The sequence below is a fragment of the Acinonyx jubatus genome, chromosome A1, assembly GCF_027475565.1.
Source record: "Acinonyx jubatus isolate Ajub_Pintada_27869175 chromosome A1, VMU_Ajub_asm_v1.0, whole genome shotgun sequence".
In the NCBI taxonomy this organism is placed as follows: domain Eukaryota; kingdom Metazoa; phylum Chordata; class Mammalia; order Carnivora; family Felidae; genus Acinonyx; species Acinonyx jubatus.
The window spans coordinates 190198275-190210451 of NC_069380.1; the positions used below are offsets into that span (position 1 = coordinate 190198275).

Consider the following 12177-nt stretch of genomic DNA (forward strand, 5'->3'; position numbering starts at 1 on the left):
TTATAACCTCTGTTCCTATTGGATGTTTTACGACGTGCCTATATTTCTAATAATAGTAAGAAAAACACCATCCTTTGGTATTGTAATTTAACAGGAAGTATGGAATACCAAAAAAAGTTGGAAGAATCTCAGAATAAAGGACAGTCATTTAAATGGAATAAATTAAGCTTTATGAAAAGTCCACAGCATGAGCCTATTTTCCTCATTTCGCTGAGGACGCATGAAAGTGTCCCCTGGCTCTGGTCTGCAACCTGGCACTTGACAGGTGCTGGCTATTGGCCAACGGTAGCTCTTGGCACTGTGGCTAAGGGCAAAGGCTCTAGTTTGAATTCCAGCTCTGCCACTTTAGCCGTAGGACCATTGACAACTTATGTGAAGTTTATAAGCCTCAGTTTTCTTCATCTGTAAGATGGGATGATAATAGTACTTAATAGGGCTATTGTGAGGATCAAATGTGATATTGTAAAGCACTTAGCTTAGTGTCTCGTACATAGTAAGTGTTCATTAAGTGGTAGTTATTATTTCATACATTTTATGCTGACACCCCTTGTACTCAGGTTCAGATTTCTGCATGTTAGAGAGTGAGACCTCTAACTCCCAATCCTCCCATTGCAGGATGGGAAGGTGGTGCTGCTGATCTGTTAATCGTTCGGTTTCCACACAGGCAGTTTCCATATCCATCTGTGCAGCAATGATTGGGAAAGTGCTTCATTATTTTGTTGTATCTTAACCTCATCTTAAAAAATTATGTGGATGGAAAAATGAAAGTACCAAGAGTAGTGATAAGAAGTGTGTGTATGTCAAGAAAGTGAAAAGACAACCTACAGAATGGGAGGAAGTGTTTGCAAATCATACACATGATAAGGGACTTGTATTTAGAATATATAATGCACTCTTATTCAACAATAAAAAGACAAGCCAATTAAAAAGGGGTAAAGGCTTTTTTATTAAAAAATTTTTTTTGCGTGTGTTTTTTAAGCACCAGAGTCCACTGAGGCATTTTATTTGCACACATGTATTATATCCCTAGAAAAAAGAACCCCGGGATTTTCTCTCCAGCGTGTTTTGCTTCTTCATGAGGCCAGCTGAGGTTGTCAGTGAAATGAAACCAAACTGGTAGGACAGGAGCAGACTATTCTGCCATTTTTCTAGCTGTACATCCAATCTGGGGCTGATCACACGTGTTTAACCTGCCCATGAAGTTCACAACAATTTTCCCAGCTCTGTGATCATCCATGATTTCAAATTCACCAATGTAACCATGCTTCAGCATCATAGTTAGAAACTGGAAGATGACTTTGGAGCATGGACTAAGAGCCTGGTGTTTGCCTCTCTTTTTGGCATTGTTCATGCTCTTGAGAGCATCTGCCAGGACATTCATGCATGCCATAATGGCGGCACGAAAAGATGGTGGAAAGAGTGAAAGGTTTTGAATAGATATTTCTCCAAAGAAGATATACAGATGGCCAAAAGCATATGAAAAGATGCTCAACATCACTAATCATTAAGGAAATATAAATCAAAACTACAATGAGATATTACTTCATATCTACTAGGATAGCTATAGTACATAAGACAGGTAGTAGCAAGTATTGGTGAGGATGTGGAGAAGTTGAACCCCACATACTGCTGGTAGGAATGCAAAATTGGTGCACCCATCTTGGAAAAAGTTTAACAGTTCCTCAAAAAGTTAAATGTAGACTTACCATATGACCCAGCCATTCTACTCTTAGGTATCTACCCAGAGAGATGAAATGTCTTCCAACTGATGAATGGATAAACAAAATGTAGTATTTCCAGACACATTATTATTCTGCAATAAAAAGGAGTGAAGGACTGACACAATATGGATGAAGCTTGAAAACATTATGCTAAGTGAAAGCCAGACACAATGGCCACATATTCCATGATTCCATTTATATGAAATGTTCAGAAAGGGCAAATCCATGCAGATGAGTGGTTACCAGCGGCTAAGGGACTGGGGAGCTTGGGTGGGGAGTGACTGCTAATGGGTCCAGAGTTTCTTTTTTGGGGGACAAAAATGTTCTGAAATTAGGAAGTGGTGATAGTTGCACAACCTTGTAAATATACTAAGAACATTGAATTATACACTTTAGGTGAATTAGATTTCAATAAAGGAAGTATGTGTATCATTAACTGTAATTGACATAAAGGTAGGAGTCATTGGATTTATTGAAAGGAATGAATCTTCAGTCTCCACTTGATGTTCTTAATCACTTTTTTTTTTTTTAAAGTAAGCTCTAGGCCCATTGTGGGACTTGAACTCATGACCCTGAGATCAATAGTTGCATGTTCCTCCAGCTAAACCAGCCAGGCACTTCCTTATGCATGTTTTTTGATTAGTAAAGAAAAATAATCAAATTGAAGATATAGTAGGAAAGGCAGGAAATATATCATCAAAGATTGCGTCCAAAAATGCAGGTGTAATTGAAACTGATAAACCCTTTTTTATTCCTTAGGAGCAAATGTGCCCTGTTGACGGAATACATTTTTTGTTTGACTTTTTATTTTCGACATTGGTCACATTTTCAGAAACCAATTCTGTATGGGAGTGGGGTTGTATGTGTAGTCTGTCATGGGGAAACAAACCTTTGTGCTTCTCCTTTCTTTAATGCTAGATGACCAAGCAAACTTCTCCTAAGAAAAAATTCAGCTGATACTAGGAGGTTGCACATAATTATTTGTGTTACTGGATATTTGGGTCATTGGGTCTAATGCCCATAAAAAAATGAACAACTTCAGATTCATATATCAGTCTTTCATGAGTTTCATTAGGAAAAGTCAGCCCTGGAAAGCTGTTTAGTTTTGGCCTTAACGAAATATGCAACTAATGGTGACATAAATAATAAGGGTTATTAATCAGTTTCACAAAACTAACATTTCAGAGATAGGTGGTGCGTTCATCAGCAGCTCAACAATTTCAGAGGTCCAAATCAGTCCTCCTGAGAGCTGGGGATAAAACCATGGACTAGAAGACACTAAACAAGTAAACGAATGAATAAAATAATTAAAGCACTCCTCATTATTACACCGATGCTGTGTTTGCAAATGTGCCTACTCACCAGAATAGATTTGTGACCTCAGAACCGATACTTGCAGCACCTCAGAGGTCACCTGCAGCACCTCGGAGGTCACTTGCAGACGTGTGCATGTGCAGAGTGGCAAAAAATTGGGAGTTCCCCCAACATGCACGTTCCCAGCTGAGGTCTAGCGCGCATGCTCTAAACAAGTATCCTTTTCATGGGCAATGTGGTGTCACGTTTTACATATTTTTGTGCTTTTTGTTGGTGATTTTGGTTTAAAATGCCTCCCAAGCATAGCGCTGAGGTGCTGTATGGTGTTTTTAAGCACTAAGATGTGTCTATGGAGAACATGTGTGTGTTAAGTAAATTTCATTGAGGCATTAGTTCCAGAGTTAGCCCTGAGTTGGATGTTGACAAATTAGTGACCTATTATTAAATAAGGTGTCTTTAAACAGAAATGCACATAAAACAAGGTTATGTATTGATCATTTGATGAAAATGTCTCGAGTAGAGGCTCGCAGGAGCCTACCCCTGTGCTTCCCCTAGGGGCGTGGTTCAGTGTTTGCTGACTCCATGTTCACAGTGACTCAATAGAACATAACTACTGTGAACAAGGAGAATGGACTGTATGTCAGGAAAAGTGCCATGAAAGAGGCTACAAAGGTGCTCAGCATGCCAGAAAATGATGTATGTGGGGTGGGCCTGTTCTTGACAGGGTGTGCCGGAAGTTTCTTGGGGGTGGGGGTGAGCTAAGTTGGGACCTAAACTCTGACAAAAAGCTGCCAAGCAGAGGGAGAACATTCCAAGTGGAGGGACCACTTGGTTTTGGAGGTGGGAAAGACTTGGCCTGTGAGGACCTGAGCCCTGCTGAGGAGGTGATGGAGAAGCAGGCAGGGGCCAGCCTGGAAGGACTGTTAGGACCTGGCTAAGAAGTTTCGGTTTTATACTAGAGGCCTGGGGTGAAGTCACAAGCAGTGCAGCGGTAATCAGGTGTCTCTGGGTCCTTGTTTGTTCTCATCACTAGGCTAAAGAGGTCACAGATTATTCCTTATTCATCTCTGTATTTCCAGGGCTGAGGACAAAGGTGGAGCCAACTACTATGGGCACCCAGCGTGGACCACCACGGGCCCACAGTACATATGTCAGTATGCATTTGTTGTCTCGATGACCAAGCCCTGGGATTCTGCAGCTGTAAAGAAACCATAGCAGGGACTTTTCTCAGAATGTGGACTCCAGCCTCATGAGGACTCCAGACCCCAGGATTCCAGCCTCAGCATCCCAGGCTGAGAGGCCAATGCTGGGGGCAGGGGTGTTTAGCTCTAGCTCCAGCGAAAGCAGAACCTCCATCCCCTTCTTCCCATCCCCAGGCAGGAGCTGGCAGGAGATCAGATGCTACTTCAATTCCAAGTGGCTCATGAACAAAAGCTGTGAAGTTGCTAAGAAACCTGCTTCTCTGAGGGTTCACCAGGTTTTCCTTTGTTTCTATGGCAGTGTGTGTGTGTGTGTATGCGTGCGTGCATGCACACCAAGGGTCGTCACCCTGCCAGCTCTGAAGCAAGTCAGATTGGAAGGTAAGGATTGCAGACTTCCCTGGGGCACCTTCATGGGCCCGAGGATCACCAAGCCAGGCAGCCCAGGCACTGAGGGTGAACAAAGAGGAAACGGATGCCTGCGGCCAGAGGTCAGCAGAGCTGTAAGCAGCTGCAGGAAGGGAGCTCTGGATACTGAATCCTGGCCCACTTCAGCAATAGCCCAGAAGCCGTAGGGTGGGAGACACCAACAGAACTGAAAGGGGGCCCCACTCCTATCCCCTAGGTTAGCTTGGAAAATAAATCCCTAGCAACCTCAGGTCTACTGCAAAATACCAGATGCAGGATTTGTACAACTGTAAGAGTACGGCTGACCATTATCTACTTTGCTCCCCTTCTCCCCATTGTCATGGAAAATCTGAGGCCTAGGGAGGGGAAGGGACTTTCTCAAGAACACACGGCATGTAACGGCATGTAACGGATACAGGAGCACTCTCTCTCTCAGAAGGCCTGTGGGCTATGAGTGGAGGAAATAAAAGCCTAAAGTGTAATCTGAAGCTGTATTCTTCACCCGTTTGTCCATTCTTCAAATACTCATTGAGCCTTTACTCAGTGCCAGGAGCCCCCAATCCCCAATTCCAACTAAGTACAGAGAGAGAGAAAAAAAAAATCCAAAATTGTTGGCAAATTGCCAAATTCTCCGCCTCTGCTCCCGAACAAGTATGCCACCAACCACTGACAGAGCTCCCACTGTGTGTCCAGCTGAGTGCTTTAGATACCTTGGATTCTACCCTTGCTTGCGGGCTTGGGAGCTGAGGAGCTAGAATGGATGAGACATGTTAATTCCCCCCATCCTCCCACCTGTCCCAGTGGGGAAGGACCTTTCCTCCCAGGAATCAGTGATTTCGAGAAGGCAACTGAGGGCCAGCTGCCCTGGAGTTTTTACTCTGCAGGCCCGAGGTGCCAACTATGTGCCCAGCAGCTCGACAAAGTCATTCCTGGCTATAAACATCAGTTGAGGGTACATCTGATGCTCTCACCCTGCCCAGTTAAAAACCCTCCAATGGTCCCTACTGCTTTAAAAATAAAGCTCAGAGACGCCTTAACATGGTCTACAAGACCCTGCAGAGTCTGGCTTCTGCCCACCCTTTCCTTCTTGTCTCTTTTTTCTCACTCACTCTGCTCCCACCTCACTGACCTTCATACCTGTCATGTTCCCTCCACAGGGTCTTAGCACATGCGGCCCCTGCAACTGGAATCTTCTTCCCTCTCTTCCTCTGTCCATAGTAAAAGAATTTAATCTTTTTAAAGAAACCATTAAAATTTTAGAAGAAAATTAACAATATCCATCTTCTGGTTCCAGGGCTCAGAAGGCCAGTGAACAGATTTCCACCCCCTTAATCTGCCTTTTCCAAGCCGTGGTCCACAGCGCCCTCTGGTGGGCTCTGGGTGACAGCATCAGCAGGCAGCTTGGGCTAGCTGGACGGGTAGTCCTACACTAAGTTTCAACCAGGAAACCAGAGGTGGGGCTGGAAGGATCATCCAAAAACTGGCCATTTTACGGCAGAAAACAGAGGTCTAGATAGGGGGCAGGATCTGCAGAGCCACGCCAGCCAAAGCTGTTTCTAGAATGTGGCATTACACAAATGATACAAATCTAATATTCAAAAGCATCGTAATATTTTGGTAGGTAGACACCTGTGGCTGATGGGTGAGCATCAGAAATAAAGCCATTTCACCTTGTCCTGCCCCCCTGAAATCTTCCATTCCTGGCTGTAGTCTGTCAGACCCTTTGTGGGCTACCCCACCTAACCCTGTGAGCTCACCTCCTGTGCCTTCAACATGGAAAGTCCCTCCTGCTCAGGGTTCTTGCAGGAGTGACTCCCTTTGCCTGGAACTCTCTCCCCCAAACTGCCTCTTGGCTCAGACTCCCTCAAGTCTTTCAGCTCTCACAGAGACACGCTCTGACTGGCCTACCTAATGTTGCCTCCCAATCCAGTCTCTGAGACATCTCGGTTTATCTTCTTCATAGCCCTGCTCACATCTAGAGTCATCTTGGTTGGTTGTTTGAGGTCCACCTTCCTCTCTAGAAGGACAGCTGTCGGGGACTTATTCGGTATCTGGCAGAGGGCCTGGGTACCGAGCAGACACTCCCTGAATACGTGGGGAATGACGGACTGAAAAATGGTGCGTGACAAGAACAAGCCAGAGAACACGTTAGAGAAAGTCTGGAGGTTTACTTAACAACAATCACAATTGTACACAGTAAGTCAGTTCATCACAAAGGCTCACTTTTCCGGGCAGGAGAAGAGAGGTTGGTGGTCTTGAGCTCTCTGTTTAGAATCCCAGTCTGCCATCTCAATATTCCCTGCCTGTAGTCCCTTTGGGATCCCAGGCTTCACGCCCAAAACAGAGCAGGAGCTCAACCCTGTTGTCTGGAGAGGCTGAATCAAAGCCATCTGGGGAGCGGATGCTAAGAGGACCTTGTCACTTGGGATGTAGGTCCAACACCCACCCCAGAGGCGGCAGTGGGCCTTGGCCTTGGCTCAAGATCAAGTTTGAACTGAAATATTACTTCGATTTTCACAAAGAGCATCGGTGGAAAGTAGAAAAGAATTCCAGAATTGGACTGCACTCCTTGCCCCTCTCCCACGCTTAAAAATCTTCAGAAAACATTAAAAATGCATTGCCTCCCAGGAATTATAAAAGATCGCCCAATCTGTACACACTAGAGACCACTGAAGCAAGGAATCCCCAGTCAGAGTAATTCTCGGTTACTACCGTAAAGTGCTTTGCCACGCTTTTGAGATTCCAGAGACTAGAAAAATGAAGATACACAGAAAGAAACAGGGAGCCATTTTCAAGGGTATCATCTCTTTCTTAAGGAGAGAGAGAAATTGGACAGGTAGGTTTGGAAAGTGAATATAGGGTGCACTTTGGGACTCTATATGCCGCATCTTCAACAGGAACTGCTCTTTCTCCCCTAGGCCTAATGTCCCCCCCCCCCCCCCCCGTGGAAGTGCCCCCCTCTGCCTCTGAACTAATTCTTCCACAAGGGGAGAAGGGGCGGTTCCTGGACTATTTTAAAAGTTGAAAGCTCCAGGGGGAGGCACACGGTAGAATGGCTTTTCACACGTGTGCCTGAATATTTAGCCACCTCCAAAGGCCTTGTATTTACAGCAAAGAGGCTCTCCGCATTCCAAAATGTTTCCGGAGTTCCCCTCTGGAAAGGCTGCTGGTGAGCCACACGGTCATGATGCTTTCTGGCCGCACCCTGTTTTGTGACCTCATGCTCAGAATAAAGGGAGGCAAAGGGGCCCACGTTCTCACCCATGACCCAGATGAGAGTGTCTCCACAGGTCCTGGCTGCTGTACTGAGCATCGGCTGGCAGTGTGGGCAGGAACCTGGATCTCTGAGACAGGTGGTTTTCAAAAAGGAGGCCAAAGCAACCAGTGGTATTTGTAACCAGTCAGTTGGTCAGCTGAGCCGTGAACCTCTTCCTTCCCCTCTTCCACACTTTGCCAAGTCCCAGCACCTCCTGGTGAGGGCTCAGCAAGTGCTGCTCAGAGGACCTGCCCATCCCCAGTCGAGGGTGCAAAAGCAGACCCTAATGGAGGACCCAAGAATGGGACGGAGGAAAGCTGAAGCCGCTTGCTGCTGCACCTGCTTTCCACAGGAGTCTCGGTCTTGCCGAGGACACTGTCACCCACTTGGAATGGGACATCTGGAAACCTAGCGAGTGCGCTGCACTCCGTGTGGGGGCTGGGGTGGGGGACTCCAGGCATGGTCTACAAACAGGGCCCTCTCCCAGGGGTTGCTGAGGCCCTTCTAGGCCACAGACAAAATGAGTTGTCCAGCTGCCCTTTTAACTTGGAGGGTTACTTGTCATGAACTGGAACAACTCCAGCCTCTGGCCCTTGAGGGGCATCTCCGCCTCCCAGATCCTGCCCTAGGCCCAACGTCTCCTGCTTGAAATCAGAAGTTAAGAAACACACACTCATCCAACAGAAACTGCACACACTACCACGAAAGTTTCCCCTCCCCCGCCCCCAACCCTGCCCCTTTATGTTTGTCTAGCAAGGCACTAGGAAATTGTTCAAGTTTAGGGATTTGCTGTACATTTGCATTTTTTTCTTTTTAAAAGGCACAGTTTTTATTTTAATGATGCTGCTTTGCTCTCTGATGATGAACCTTCAGTTCTCCAAACTGCAACTCTTGTTCTCCTAGATCCCAGAAGGGGCCTCATCTTTGGACTCCTTCCTATGGAGGGCCACTTCTAAAGATAGGGCACTCGTTTGGAAAAGACACGGAGGGATCAACAAGAAGGGATCAAGCAAGCTGTTGCACGCACAGGGGCCACCTCTCCTGGGGACAGGCGGCCAGGGCAGGGTGTGTGTGGGGGCAGAAGTGGAGGAAGTGATGCTTTGCCAGCTATATGCTTAATTGGGGTGGTGGTGGTTAGGAGTGTTTTATCTGCCTCCCCGCCCCTGATAACTGGTGGCCTTGAGATCAGCCAGCATCTCAAAGGCAGATTCGTGGCTCTGTTCCCAGATTAATGTCTCATTTAATTGGTAAATGACACAATCGAGAGACCCAGCTCTAATTGGAACACTGGTTTCAAGTATTTCCTGGACTAGCTGGTGGGAGCCATAGGTTGTAGAATGCGATTTCCATTTCTGAATCAGTGGGTGGCAGGTTGGTCACAGAAATGCTTCCTATTAGCTTGGGAGCCCTCTGGGAGTCCGACACATAATTAACAAAGCAAAAGGTAAACACGAGGGACTGGCATGGAGCTGGGTGTCTGCCTGTTCGTGGGACCCTCCTCCACTGCAGCTGTGAAGGCGGTGGAGGGTGCAGGGCTTCGGGTCTGCACTGTGGACCGTGTCGTACCGAGGCCTCTGGTACGAGCTGACGGACATGGGTCACCCACCCCCTCCCCCCCCCCTGACACCACCAACCTCGGATTTCAAAGATTGTCTCTAGGTTGGGGGCTGGATGCCTTAACTATATTACACTTGGCTGGCTCTTTTAAATCGCAGCATTCTAGAAATCCCAACTGGATGCTAGAATACCAGAATCCTATGTAGCGTTCTAGTTTGTGATCCAATGATACAGTTCTATAAAAATTCTAGAGTTCTATGTGAGAACTGGAGCCGCGATGAGGTCAGAGGCTGGGCATCTCGCCCCTGGTCCACCTTGGAGGCCTCCAGACTTTGTGAGGTGAGCACTTCACACATCTGCTCCTTTCTTGAGGCAGGTAATTGCCCAAGAGAGAAAGAGGAAAATGGAAGCACTGATCAGGGGAATTCAGCCAGAATCTCTGGTTTGGAGGTCTTCTACTAGGCCTTTTCCATGGGCCCAAGTCATCTGAAACCCAGCCCTGAAGAGCTGGTGGCTGAGCTGTCTTGTGCCCAGAGAGCAAGGAGAGACATCCCATGTGTCCATGGCGGCAAAGGAACGTCTAGGGGTCCAGCTTCTGACGCCAGGCCTGGCAGCTGGCCAGTGTTCAGTACTGCATGCTCTGAGGGCCCAGGTACGGCCTTCGAATGCATCGCCTGGGGCTGTGACAGAACAGAAGCCGGGCAGTAACTGTAGTTACTCAGTTACTCCATGACAGGCAGAAACTAAATGGCTGAAACCAGTGGCCCCAAGAAAGACTCCCTCCCTCCCCTTCTGCAGCTGACGGACGGCAGAGGTGCTACAAGTGCCCAGACGGACAACAGGGGCTTCTCTTTCTAAAGGGCCGTCACATACGAGCCATCTCAAGGCTAGGTAACCTTGTAGGACCCATTTTCGGGTAGCCTAGGGCTGCCTTGGCATTTCTCCCACATAATGCCCAAAGGAACGTGGTGACAAAGTTGGTAAGGCCCTCCTAGATTTCCATGATGCCGTCAGGGATTAAAGCAGGCACTGCTCTTTGTGGGGCCTCATGTAGGGTCTGTTGTCCACCCCGCGGCTACCACTGGGCCTCAAGGAACAGGTGGGCCTCCTGCTCCAGCCGTCAGAGCCCTCTCTGCCCTAGACCTGTTGGCCAGCGCCTTTCACGTCACGCTGCCCATGGAAGCCCTGCCTCCCTCGGGAGGGGAAGGCTGCCGGAAGCGCCAGGAGAGGACCCCACCAGGCCCGCTGAGACACCAGGGCTCAGTTCCTGTTGAATTTTTCCAAGACTGTCGAGTTGGTGTGTTCAAACAGCCACTGCTGGGTCAGAGAAGAGGGGTTACAGGTGTTCATGAAGATCCTGTGGTCACTTTCACTGCAGTCCATGCAACTGCCGCTGACGGGGTGGTACAGGGTCTTGTCCTACGAAACAGGGAGGTAATCAGGGAGGCGGCGCTGGGGATCTGAAGCAACGGCAGCAGCAACGATAGCAACGGGGCAGGGAGGCAGCGGCCGGCTGCGTTCACTGACCTGCGAGGCCTCCCTGCTGAGGGCACAGCGAGACCCTGCCCGGCCTCCCCCGCAGGCGGCCTTGCCCTGTGCCTGAGCTCTGCCCTGGGGGGATGCGGGTGGAAGTGACCTGTGTGCCACTTCCGGGCCTGGGCCCTACTCATGCTCGTCTCTGGCCCACTGGCATCGGTTCTCATGATGGTGGTGGTGCTGGTGTTTTATGGACTCAGCTGCCAGCATGTAAGAGCGTAGAGATTTCACATAAAAACCTGGCTTTCTGGCATCTCTCAAATGGCAGAGAAGTGGGGCATGGCGGGTGTGTGGCGCGAATGCACAGGGGAGCATGCTCTGTGGGGGGAAGTGAGGTGCTGCATGCCCGTCTGCTTCTCTTTGTTTAAAACCAAGCAGGTTGCCCTGTTCCGCCCACACAGCCCGCCTTACTTTGCGGTATTTCCACAGCTGGTTGCCCTTCATGCTGTGGCAGTCATAGAGGGTGACCGGGCTGGTGTTGGAGATGGCGTCAAAGCAGAACTTCTTCGTGTGTTGGGGGTCTCCAGGTCGGATGTCCTCTCTCCAGGTGAAGGTGAACACCTGTACATACAGGGACATCATTATAGGGATAGCAAAACCGGGGACTTTCTTTCTTTCTTTTTTTTTTTTTTTTTGAGAGAGCGAGAGTGCATGTGCAGGGGAGGGGCAGAGGGAGGAGGGGGAGAGAATCCCAAGCAGGCTCCACGCCATCAGCACAGAGCCCGATGCGGGGCTCGACCCCACAACCATGAGATCTTGAGCTGAAATCAAGAGTTGGATGCTCAACCAACTGAGCCACCCAGGCACCCCTCTCTTTTCTGTAATGATAGAAAATGTTAAACATTGAGATCCAGGGAACAGTATTGACCACACCCCTTCCAATCACCCAGCTTGGACAATTACCAACTCATGGTGAATCTTGTTACAGATTTACCCCCCATCACAACCCCCCACCTCAACGTTATTCTGAAGCAAATTACAGACATCATATCATCTCAGGTGAAAATACTTCACTGAAGTGCCATTATAACAATAAAAAGTTATTGCAAAGTCCTCAAGGTCATCAAGTAAGAAGAGTTCAAGTGTTCTTAAATTGCTTTGTAAGTTTCTTTTCACAGTCTGTTTCAATCAGGATCCAAACCAGGTTCACTATTGTATTGAGTTAATAAGCATTTTTTCCAGCAGC

General features: G+C 48.0%; 1 protein-coding gene across 4 annotated transcripts in view; it reads right to left on the reverse strand.

Annotated features, from left to right (window-relative positions):
- Nucleotides 1-922: 922 nt before the first annotated feature.
- Nucleotides 923-12177, reverse strand: part of GALNT10 (polypeptide N-acetylgalactosaminyltransferase 10) — a 227281-nt gene continuing 216026 nt past the window's right edge. For all 4 annotated transcript variants that reach the window (XM_027077575.2, XM_053199843.1, XM_053199850.1 and 1 more), the window contains 2 exons: nt 11403-11552; nt 923-10874 (listed from right to left, as the gene is read on the reverse strand). In XM_027077575.2, coding sequence (XP_026933376.1) covers nt 10716-10874; nt 11403-11552 — 309 coding nt within the window. In that variant the 3' untranslated portion in view covers nt 923-10715. The remainder of the gene's footprint in view (nt 10875-11402; nt 11553-12177) is intronic.